This window comes from Merops nubicus, unplaced genomic scaffold (genome assembly GCF_000691845.1).
Source record: "Merops nubicus isolate BGI_N331 unplaced genomic scaffold, ASM69184v1 scaffold28826, whole genome shotgun sequence".
Lineage (NCBI taxonomy): Eukaryota > Metazoa > Chordata > Aves > Coraciiformes > Meropidae > Merops > Merops nubicus.
Genome location: NW_008617405.1, coordinates 4,239 through 15,959, shown reverse-complemented (window position 1 = coordinate 15,959; position 11,721 = coordinate 4,239). Strand labels below are relative to the sequence as shown.

At 53.4% G+C, this 11,721-nt stretch overlaps 1 protein-coding gene across 1 annotated transcript in view; it reads left to right on the top strand.

Annotated features, from left to right (window-relative positions):
* The window catches only part of CDH22 (cadherin 22, type 2), a gene marked incomplete at both ends in the record, with an annotated part of 44,498 nt that overhangs the window by 29,047 nt on the left and 3,730 nt on the right, over positions 1–11,721 (top strand). Inside the window, one exon of the mRNA XM_008943145.1 lies at positions 6,994–7,130. Coding sequence (XP_008941393.1) covers positions 6,994–7,130 — 137 coding nt within the window. The remainder of the gene's footprint in view (positions 1–6,993; positions 7,131–11,721) is intronic.

The window sequence follows — 11,721 nt, the reverse complement described above, 5'->3', positions numbered from 1 at the left end:
TCTGGGGAGTGGCTGTGGCTGGGGGGGCAGAGGGGAGGTGGTGGCGGAGGAGATGGGGCTGTGCAGGTGAAGGTGACAAGCGCTGCACGTGTGGCCAAGCGTGTAACCGTCCCGTGGGACGGGGAGCTGGCGTGTGGCAGCCTGTGCACAAGCAGCAGGCAAGCGAGAGCAGTCGCCTCCCATGTGACAGATATGTCACCAGGAAGCGGTGGGTCTGTGAGGGCAGAGGGAGCGTTGGGGAGGGTGGCGGGGTGGAGCTTGCCTGCCCTCGCTGCTGACGCAAGGCATCTGCCATGGTGCGTGACGCAGGCCAGGTGAGTGACCAGAAAAGGCAGGAGGGCAGTGATGAAGGATGACAGATGAAGTGAGGCTTGGGAGGTGCAGAGCCACAGCTTGGCTGTGTCTGTGTGTGCGCACAGGGATCAAAGATCAGAGGAGTTTATACTTGGACAGAGGACATAATCCAGGCAGCAGCTTATCTGCACAGGACATTTCCCATTTCCATTTAATTTGCGGCTAAAGAGATTGTTACCTTGTTAAATTGTTATTACCTAAGGCACAAAGCAGCCTTCTGGCTCTGCCAACTGGCCTGAGTCACGAACAGTTGGGTTGGAAAGCTGGCGTTCAGAAAACATCCTCAATGTGTGGAAAATTTCCTTGAAATGTTTGTTCTGGTGCCAGGTGATGGCAGGGCTGCAGGCACCCTGCACACAGCCACTCACTTCAAATGAGCAGCAGTGGCTTTGCATCCGAGAGCTCTGCAGGGAGCCCATCCCAGGCAGCAGTGAGCTGGGATGCAGCAGACAGGGATGTGGATGGAGGAGGACGTAGCCAGGGAGGGCTGTTACTGTACTGATCCCCTTCAGTGATGTCCTCGTGTGGCTGCTTGGGGTGCTGAGCTCCAGCGCTGTGCAGCCACGGGGGACACACTGGTTCAGGGTGGGATGAGTGGCATCTTCTGATCTTCCTGGAAATTAAGACTGAGATGTTTAAAAAGCTCAGAAAATAATTTACACATGGAAAACTGCCATCTACAGATGCCTGGCAGCTAGCAGAGCGGATTGTGTCACAAAGCTGGATGCTGAAATTTGTCTTTGGGGTGAATGCGAATGAAATCAACCTTGGCATGCCAGGAACTCTGTACATGAGCCTTGCACTGCTTGCACTAGTCGGTGCTGTCTGTTAGACGTGTTCTCAAAGAACCTCTGCTCACCTTGTCATGTGGCTGGTGTCTGTTCAGGCTGCGTGTCCCGTTCCTTTGTGGCCTGCCCTGAGCGTGGGTTTGTTAGCTTGCACTCTTCAGATGTGTGCAGCACACCAGTGTGTGTGTGTGCACGTGTGCACGTGTGCTTTTTCACTTCACTGTTCCTAGCAGTGCTACAGAACATAGATTTTTACTTTCTGATCTGTAATTGTAGGAAAGGGGCCTTGGGGACAGAACTATTCTTACTCTCATTTTTTCTTGTTCTTTGTGCTGCTTCCCTGTGGAGCTTGTGCATTGTTTGCAGACAGAACAAAAGAAGGCAGTGGAGGGAGGCTTTCTGCTGCTGTGCAGAAGGTGATGGGGACTTGGAGCAGCGAGAAGCAGATTCAAGTACTCTGCAGGAGCAAGAGGGTTAGAGCCCAAACTTTGCTATGCGAGTGTCTCTCTTATAGCAAGCTTAATGCCAGGCAAGGCAATGCCTTGTTCTCAAGCACGAGAGCCCAGCCAACAGGACTCCCCGGGGTCTGCTACAGCTTGGGAATTGCAGTGTGTTTTCCCTTGTCAGGGTTGATGTATTCGGATTCGTGTCCTCCCTCCAGCTGTCCCCGGGCAGGTAGCTCATCCTGCAGCCCCCATGCTCCCCTGTGCCATTTGGTCTCTATCCATCTCTCTCTTCACTCTCCCCTGTCCTGGCAGAGCCTGCTGTCTTGAGCAGTGGCAGCTTCCTACCTGTGTGATGCACCCCTGGTGCTTTCCTGGGGAGTGTGGGTGGGTGAACCTTCCACCATCTTAGCATATGCCAAGTGGAGATGCAGGTTTATATTGGTCACGCCAAAGTGGCACCAATGCAGGAAAGGTGCTGTTGGATCTCTCCTGTTTTCCTGTCCTTTGACTAGCCAGGTAATTTAATAAAATACTTTTCCATGTAGGAAGCTATTCACAGCTTCAAAGTGGTGCACAAACATTATGCAAGCATCCTGCAGCACCCTGCCAGGACGTGACGCTCACCCCTCAGCAGGAGACGGCAGTAAGTCACCTCGCATTTCAAGTGTGCTGCTCCAGAGTACAGCTACAAGGAGCCAGCACTTGTACTTCACCTTTGATACATTAGAGAACAACTGGTCCTGACAGTTTGACCAGCATTTGATCCTCAGCTCCTTGAAGTTGGTATGAACCCTTTCAAGTCGCAGCAGTTCAGTCGATCCCTTTAACTTCCTGATCCTCATCTGCTGGAGGTGGGAGCAAAGACTTGGCTGTGCTTCTGCAGTGGCTGCTGCCTCCTGGTCTCTGTGTGTTGGCTGTCAATAGGGGAGAGCCACAACCTTCTGTCATGATGAGATGCACTCTCCCCTTGAGGCAGGAAAGAACAAGGATTGCCAGAGACAGCAGAGCAAAAATCAGCTCTGTCAGCATTTCCAGGTCCTGCTGACACCAGGCTGACAATAATGAGGTTTGGGAAGTATTTTTAGCCAAATGGGAAAGGAGATGCCCTTGGCTGTTTTGTCCCATCCCCAGGCCAGCACACACAGGGCTGTGTGGCTCCTGCTGCACCGTCCAGCCTGAAGCAGCTGCTGGAGGCACATTTCAGCCTGGTGCTTCCCTGCTGTCCTGTGATCCACTGGTCCCACAAGGATGTGGCCACTTGGGGTGAGAACGAATCCCTTCCAGATGAGCTGGGCTGGGTCACACAGTGACCTGTTACAAAGACATGAGGGTTGAAGGGGTGCCTGACTCCCCTGTTCTTTGGAGGCATCCCTGAGGCACTGCCCTTCTCCCAGGTCCATATGGATGTAAAGCCCCTGGCAGTGCTTGCCCAGGTGGGAAGAAAGTTGGGGCTCAGCATGCCTGAAGAGCACCCCATCTCTCTGGGTGAACAGGCCCAGCCTGTGGCTGCTCAGAGGGACATGGTCCCTCCAGTGCTGATGCTGTGGAGCAGGGAGTCACACTGAAGGTCAGCACAGCAGAGGGGCTGCACATGTCCTCAGGGGAGCACAAAACCCCACCATGCTGTAGGCAGGAAATGCCTTTCTAAAGAACCGGTGCTTTTTATTTCATTCCATCCTTGTTTGTTGCCTAACAAAAGCTGGAACCACTCTTTTTGTTCAGAAAGAATCCAGTTGCCAGTTGGCTTTTTGGCTTTAGCTGTGCGGTTCCTGGGTGTAGTGCAGTTTTTCTCAGCTGAGCCATTGTATGAGGTAATACAGTGATAGACTGTCTGTGCATGTGAGGCTGTTTGTATAGGAGCCTTTTGTTTTTCTCTCTGCAGTGGGAACCCGTGCTCTGATTATGTGCATTCTAGGCTTTATCAGCACTGGGAAGATGTTGCTTGGGATTTAAGGTTCTCAGAGATATTCTTACTTGGCATTCGCCAAATCCAGAGACACGTGTTGGACATGGGCATTTTATAGACTCCAGCAGCACAGCAAGAACTACAACCTGCTTCAACACAAAAGGGAGAGGAGTTAAAAACAAACACAACAAAGAGCTTTTCACACAGTGTTTGAAAAGCTCCCTATTAACAAAACACATGGCATAAAATGTGCTCCTTGTTACATTCAGGGGGCGAAGTGAAACAAACTGCTTGAGAAATGCATTCATGAGAAAGATGAGCACCAAGAAAGCTGTCTAAATTAAACAGTCACTTGTAACATCCAAACCAACAGGCAGTGCCAGCAGGAGGAGAGGAAAATGGATTACAAGGTCCGCATGCCAATCAGAGCTGAGGACTGCAGATCCAGATATGGAGCACTGGCCAGCTTTAGGAGGAATGAGCATATGTCCAGCCTCTGAGTACTCAGAGGACCCAGGGATTAATTGCTGCTGCTTCCCAGGTGAGAAGGACCATCTGATTTCAGGGGGATGGATGAATATGAAGCTGGACCACTAGAGATGAAGAGGCTCGTGATGGTCAGCACAGACTTTGGTTGGGAAAGGTCATATTGCACAAAGTGATGTAAACTGAATGCAGCAGGTGGCTTCTTGTTTGAGCTGCTGTAGCACAGGGCTAGCACTGAGCTCTTGGGAGGGGAGATCTGTTGTTGTGTAGAGCAGTGTGGAGCGGGTTGATCTGCAGCTCTGAGCAGCTTGTGGCAGGCAGATGGACAGCCCTGTGCCTCCTCTGTGCCCAGCTCCAGTGGCAGCCTGGTGCTTGAGAGCCTCCCTGGCACATTGCCCAGACCCACCTGGCCGGGCCACCTCCAAAATCGCGCTGCCTAGGGTCAGGCTCAGCCCTGCTTCTGTGGTGACACTCAGAGCTCTCTCCTCTCCCTGGCAGGGTGTTCAGAAGGTAGCAGCTCTGCAGCAGTGGTGACAAAGGGATCGGATTTCTGGTTGGTTTGTGCTCTGCCATAGGGTATGGGCAGTCAGTCCTCAGCAGACGGTTTGGAAGTGACAGAAGACAACCTTAGCAGCAAAACAATTAGAAGCGTGTGAAAAGGTTACCAGTGGCATGACTCTGAGCACTCCCCTACCAGCCTCCTGCCCTCTGGCCATGCAGGCAACTGGTGTCAGATGTTTCCAGGCTCAGTGATGTCTCTCATCAGTGACTGGGTTTTCCTGTGTAGCTGTTTTTTGCAGACATCTCTGTTTATGCAGTAATGAGTGTGAACAGAACAGGCATGTGCTTACCTGAGAAGCAGGGAAGGCATGTGAAGAGTGAAGTACCAGCTTGTAGTCTAACAGGGTGAAAAAGGGGAACGGAGGATAGGCTTTATTCAAGGTCAGGTGATGTGGGAGAACAATGGAAGCAGTTTTGCAAATGCATCAGTTATGCTATTAGAGGTATTAGGCATCATCATCCCAGTTTCTGTTCCTCTTTCTGGTAGTGCATTGGGCTGATATGGACAAGTCAGGGTCCAGGCCTCTCTTCCCTTTTGCAGTGAACGAACACAAGAGTAGATGAGAGGCTGCAGTACGTGCCAAGACAGTGTCACTGTCCCTTCTGGAGCTGGCTACATGCCTGGAGAGGCTCTGTTCCTGACTGGCAGCTGGGGCAGAAAATGCAGGATGGCTGGAGGTGCCAGGTAGCTGGTTCAGAGATGCCCAGGGTTGTACCTGGCTTTGTGCAGCAGATCCCCATTGCTGCTAGACGTGAGGAGAGGAAGCCAGCCACAGAGGTGCAGAACATGCCAGATTGTGCTTGTGTGCAGGTGCAATGTAGTGCTTTTTGAACATTTTTCCTTAACTACAAGCAAGTGCTGCTCCATTTTCTTTCTCATTTCCCCATCTGTCTTGAAAAGGAGAGAACTAGGGAATATTAACACTTTAAACAGTGTAGGAATACCTTTGTATGTGCCTCCATCAGAGCTAGAGATGCCCAGCTGTATGGATAGGTGCCCATCAGAAGGCACTCTCATCTGCAGCATTATTCCCCTCCAGGGCACGGGTCACAAAGGCAAGGAGGACATTGATGCCTTTGTATAGAGTGGTCATCCCTTCGTGCAGAGGTGAGCTGGTGTTCCTTGGCTGTGAGTCATGTGGATGGTGGGTCCCCAGACCACAGCTGAACTGTCTCAGGCAAGACACAGCCTTGGGGAAGCCTCTCTGCAGTGTGTGGAGCACCTCCACCATCCTGAACATGTTTCTAGCCAAGAGCCTGTTCTGCTCTGCTCTTGTCTGATGTGGCCTCTCAGTATTGTCCTGTCTCATCAGCTTTTCAGCTTGCTTTGTCTGTACATTTATCTTCCTTCCATTGTTGCACATGTGACTGGAGGCTTTAATATATTCAGAGCCCTCCTTTTGGTAACTTATCCTTTGTACTCTTTGCTATCTTGTGTTATTTAATTCTGTGAAGCACTCTGGAATGCAGCATGTGTGAAGGATGCTGTGCACAATAACATTATGCTGTATTGTTTGAGATTTGTTAGGCCTTCTGAATTTCTCATTGTGACTGCAGTGGTGGTGTCTGTTATTGGTCTCATGGCTGTGCTTGGGGGCCTCAGCTGGATCAGGCTTCCCTTCCAGCCCCTTCCCCAGGGAGCACCCGTCTGATTGTGCCCCATGGAAAGTTAACTTGCTTTGTGCCATGTGTAATGGCTGGAAATGCAGGACGTGCCACTGGGGCAGGCTGCAGGAGCTCCTGGTGTCATAGCAGAGGTGCAGGGCTAACCCCCAGTGTCTGAATCTTTTCCTGAGCTGTGGGGATACCCTGCAGGAAGAGGTGGGAGTTGTGCTCTCCAGAGGTGGCACAGGGAGCATGCAGGCTGTTGGTGGGTGCTCAGGGAGGGGGCTGTTGGGGCAGCTCTGGAGCAGCTGAAGGAGAATGACAGCTGTGTGTGAAAGGTCTCTGCTGGGCACCTGGAGCCAGCCAGAGCTGCAGGAGCTCTTCTGCCTCTTCCTGTGAAACTGAGAAGCCCAAACTAGGGCAAATCTCAGGGATATTTTGTTGATTGTGGGGATGCTGCTTGTTGCCCACCTCTTTGCTGAGCAGGTTCTCGCTCCAGTTGCACAGGCTCAGTCTGGATTCTCAGCAGACCTTGCTGTGTGTAACTGTTGTAGCTGCAGTTCAGGTGACCTGCAGGTCTGGCTCACGGCCAGCGGGTGGGTGCTAGAGTAGGCTCGGGAGAGAGGGTGGTGGGTGAGGTGAGCTCCTTGAGCAGGGGTGCCCTCCTTTGGTTTGGGCTGGTGTTTTTCCTCAGCCTATAGTGCAGAGGCTTTCTGGAGTTATGAGTGGAGTTAGGGCCCAGGGGAGGTGGCCGTCTGTTGTGTTAGAATCCCTGCGGTCCTGGGGTGACGGGGAGGTTTGGCTCAGCACACCCAGCTGTTCAGTTTGCCCTTTTGCTTGGCCTCAGGTACTCCATCGACCGCAGCACAGACGTGGAGAGGATCTTTGACATCGATGCCAACACAGGTGCCATTGTGACAGGAAAGGTCCTGGACCGGGAGACAGCAGGGTGGCACAACATCACTGTCCTGGCCATGGAGGCAGGTGAGCCGGGCGGGCGCTGGGTGGGGCAGCCTGTGCTGGACCAGAGAGGGGCAGAGGGGGTAATATGGGTGCATTCACTGCAGAGCTGACCAAGATGCAAGTGTTAATAAACACTGAAGTAAAAAAAAATAAATAAATGCAGCAGCACTGAGACTAACATCTCCCTAGACAACCTAAAAATACTCTTCCTGACTCGAGCCTTAACAAGGCAGCATGGCCAAATAGTATATTTGATGAACACTAATCAAATTTGTGTTACGTGCCAGCTCTGCCAGTCATCCCTGTGCAGCTCACTCCCTGTGTTCACACTTGCTGAGTGGCTCTAGTGGCTCGGGGGTGTTGTGTTCCCATTGCCTGCATCCCCCAGGTTCAGCTGTGGGTGGGTGCCCCATCAACAGGAACCCTTTGGCACAGATCACTGCCAGCACCCATTTCTGCTGGGGGCTTGCGGTGGTTGGGTTGTACCTGCACAGTGGGTGTGTGGCTCTGGATGCCTCTCATGCCCTTCCTCCTTGGTCTCCCTGCCCTTGGTGTGCCTGCAGACTTGGCAAGGCAGTGTGAAGGGTCTGCAGGGGCAGAGTGTCCCTGAGCCCCCGTGATGGGGACGGGGGCAGCAGTGGTGCTGCCAGCACTGGTACAGCTAGGCTGCCCTGGCTCAGGTTGCAGGGCCTGGCCTCACCCTGCAGCCCAGCAGGAAAAGTCTCAGGCAGAGGATGAAGTGAAGCTCTTTTGTCCTCTTCTGAAATTATCTCCTTTCTGACCCTACCAGGAGAGCCCTGGTGATAGGCTCCCTTCCTTCCCCTTTGGGTGTGCTGTCCTTTAGCCTGTGCTTACAGTAACTGCTAAATCTCACACCCAGCTGGCAGAGCCAGGAGGGAACAGTTTAGTGGCTCTGCAGGTTTTGTTAGTCTATCTTCCCTCCACATGACGGAGCAGCAGAGCCTGGTGTGAATGCTTCCAGCAGAAGTTCAGTTTGTCTTTTCTTCTCAGTTAAGAAAGAAAAGATTAAACCTGGGTCCTGCTGCTCAAAGGAGCTCTGAATAAACTCCTCTTGAGGAATGAAAAGAAAATAGTAGCAGCAAAAGGAAGGCTTTGCTTCCCCAGAGGTGTTCTGCATTGGGTAGGAAGCTGTCCTGCTGCCCTTTGTGTTTGCATAGTGCCTTGGCTCGTGGGCTCTGCAGGTCCCCATGCATGATGCATCTGGCCCCATGGGCCCCAGGGAGCTCTATGTTCCTCCTTTTTCTGAGCCTGAAGAGAGGAAAAGGGGCTTCAATCCCAGGCATCATGCTGGGAAGCAGAAAGGCATTGTCATATTCTTCAAAGTTTTCCACATTTTGGATGCACGGGTCACCAGGGCAGCCTGGGGACCTGCTCACAGCAGCTGATACGAGGGAGCTGCTTGGTTTCAAAGCACCTTTTGACGTCTGTAGATGTCCGCCAAGACCTCTCTGTCTATGGGCTTTGCCCAGCCTTTGCTCCAAGACACCTCTCAGGAGTCCTGGTTCTCATTTCTCTGCTTGTTCTTGAGCAGGAAGATGTTCACATTCGAGGATTCATGTTGGGGCTGGACTTGGGCCCCAGAGATCAGTTCCTGCTGTGGGGTCACCCTGCTGTAGCGGCAGCCATCCGTTCTGGCAGGGCTGGGATGCCAGGGACCAGGACCCACTTCCTCAGGAGAGGAGGGGGCAGTGGCCCTGGCCAGACCCCGCTGCCCTGGGGGGGACACGGCTGACGCTGCTGTCTGTCCCAGGCCCCCTCTGCACTGATGCTTTCGTGCCTGCTGGCTGGAGTGACCTCTGTGCCATCTGACTGCAGTGCTGTTGTGAGTCCTGCCCGGCATCGGGCAGCAATGAGCAGCGTGCTGGTGCTGCCCAGCCACCCCAGGGGGAAGGGAGCCTGCTGCAGAGCCGTGGCACTCCCAGGGGCTCCGTGGGGAGGCTTTGCCAGCGGTGGACGGGAAGGGGGGGAAGGGGGGGATCGTGGCATTGCAGCACAACTCAGCATCCAGAGGAAACCTGAGGTGACAAGAATCAGAAGGGCAATATTTACAGGCAGCAGTTAGGATTTCAGAGCAAGTGGGTAAATGCTGCGGCTCCCCGCGGGCAGGGAGGCCTGTCAGGCTGCATTGCTTCAGAAGCTGAGGAGACTCTGCAGCGCTCTGACTTCTGTTGGTGAGCTCTGACTCATCCATTTTAACTGCCCAGACGTTCCTCCCAGTGACATTATCCTTAACGTTTTGTAATCATGAAATATTAATGACTGATATTGAATTTAAAGTACAATTTATGTCTGAATCCTCTGGTGGAAAGGGCAGTTGTAAAGGTACAGCCTTCCCAGTGGCAGAGGGGGTTTGCAGCGGGATCAGCCGCGGCAGCGCCGGCACATCTGGGGCAGTGGTTCCTGGCATGTGGGTGTCTGGTGCTGGGGGCAGCTGGCAGTGCCCCACGGCCTTCGCCATGGGCGTGCGGGTTGCAGCTGGGTGCTGCAGGGTCTGCTGCGTGGCCAGGCAGGATGTTATCTGCTCCAGCCCAGGCGGGTGGTAAAACGTTCCTCCTCTTCCCTCAGCGAGTTATAAACTTCACAGAACAAATGGAGTGTAAGCCCACCAGGCATCCTACTGCCCAGGCTCATGCCTGGTGTCCCAGCTCCTCGGGCTGGTGGCAGGCTGGGACCCCTCACTCCCCAGCACCTGGGCAGGGGGCGTGGGCCGCGTTGCACCAAGGTCCCGCTCCCCGCAGCCTCCTCCAGCTGCCCTCTCTGCCCGCCGGCAGGACTGTCCTGGAAGGGTTTAAGACACGGCGGCTGGTGGAGAGCTTGCCTGCTGACAGCACTCATTCCCACAGGCAGCCTGTTTGTTAGGCTTGAGTAGCTTCATACGAGAGCTGTCCCCCCACCTTTGAAAGCCCTGTTGGAGCCAGTGCTGCTGCAGCAGAGACTGTGTCCAGGGGTGGTGATCCACTGCGGGTAACCAAAGAGTGTGTTTGCACCTGAGGGGCAGTAAGGAAAGCCGCAGCAGGTGCCTGGCTGCCCTGGAAGCTGGTTGGGCTGCTGCTGGGGGAGCAAGGGGCAGATCTCCTCACAGCACAGGGACTTCCCAGCAGGAGTGGCCTTGGCCAGCTGGTGACCAGCAGAAAGTTTGGCCTTGCAGTGTTGCAGCCAGCGGGAAGCGTGGGGCCGTTCAGCAAATCTGGCCTGGGACCGGGCCAAGTGTTTCCAGAGATAAATCTTCATCTCACTCACAAGCTGTTTACCTTCCTTGGGCTAATATTAGTGATTCTCTTCCTGTTTTCCTCTTTGCTCATGTAAAATGATGAGACCTTGACTGCTGTGTCCACTGCTGGTAATTGAGATGATAAATCTTCCTGCTGGAGACTGGCTTTAATCAGAGCTTTGTGTTTGGATGCGATTTAATGACTCTCATGCTGCCGAGTTTGGGCAGGACTCAGGAGAGGTGAGAGCCATTTATATGTTACTTGCCTTAACTGCTGCTTCCGCTTTGCTACCCCTCAGCTGGGAGCTACATTTTCAGCTCCAGCCTCTGGTGTAGTTGCCTGTGTCCAAGAAGCCATGCCCCTGCTTCATCCTTGCCCTCTGTGCTCCACTTTGCAGTCAGGCAGGTGCCCTGATGCCTTCAAAACCGCCCCGTGCTTCCCAGCCGTGGCACGGGTGCTGGAACGCAGAGTGGCCCATCCAGGTCTTCTGTTCTGCACTTTGCTCTCCCACTTTGCTGAGACAGTGAGCAACAAATTCCACCCCTGCCTCTTCTGGCTCCCCTATTAAGGTAAAAATTTTGAATTCAGTATTATACTGATCTGGCTGTGATGCAGAAGCGAGTGGGTTGCACACTCTGCCCAGCAGCCTCCGTGAACTGTGACTCCCCACGTGCTGCAGCCACAGAGAGCAGCACATTGTCCTCTGGCCTATCTGAAACTGTGCTGCAGAGCCCAGGAACACTGCAGAGCACCTTTCTGCATGTGTTATCACCACACGGCTGTATGTGCAGGCAGGAGTGTAAATGGAGGGTTGTGTTTCAGCAGGGGTTGGCTCACGAGAGATTTGGGTGTAAACGTGTAAAGTGCTTTACTGTACACTTGTGTGAGGGTCTGGCCAGGTAAGGACTGGATCACAGCTCAGCAGTAGCCATGGATTCCCTCCTGTCCTGCCGGGGCATGGGTGGTCAAACATCTCAGCAATCCCTCCCCATCACTGTGAGCTTCTGCTGCAAAGCTTCCAACATTTGAGAGCAGTTGGCCAGAGCTGCTCCTTGTCAATCCTGCAGGCAATTGGCTGTCTGGAACCCAAGGAGAGGGCAAGTTGTTGGTATTTTGTATCTGAATATTTAAGACAAGAACGTTTTCCTGTTCAGATTACTTGTATGGTTAATTAAGAAAAAATACTTTGGGATGTGGCTGAAGATCCAGCTGGAGCATTTGAGGCTTTGCTGTGCAGCAGGACTCTGTTTTTTCTCCTGCTCCAAAGCCAGGGCACTGCCTGTCCCTGCCGAGTGGCACATCACCATGGGGGGCTGGCCTGCACTTGCTGCTCGTCCTGAGCTGCCCTGGTTGTGGCACGGAGGAAAGTGCAGGTGCAG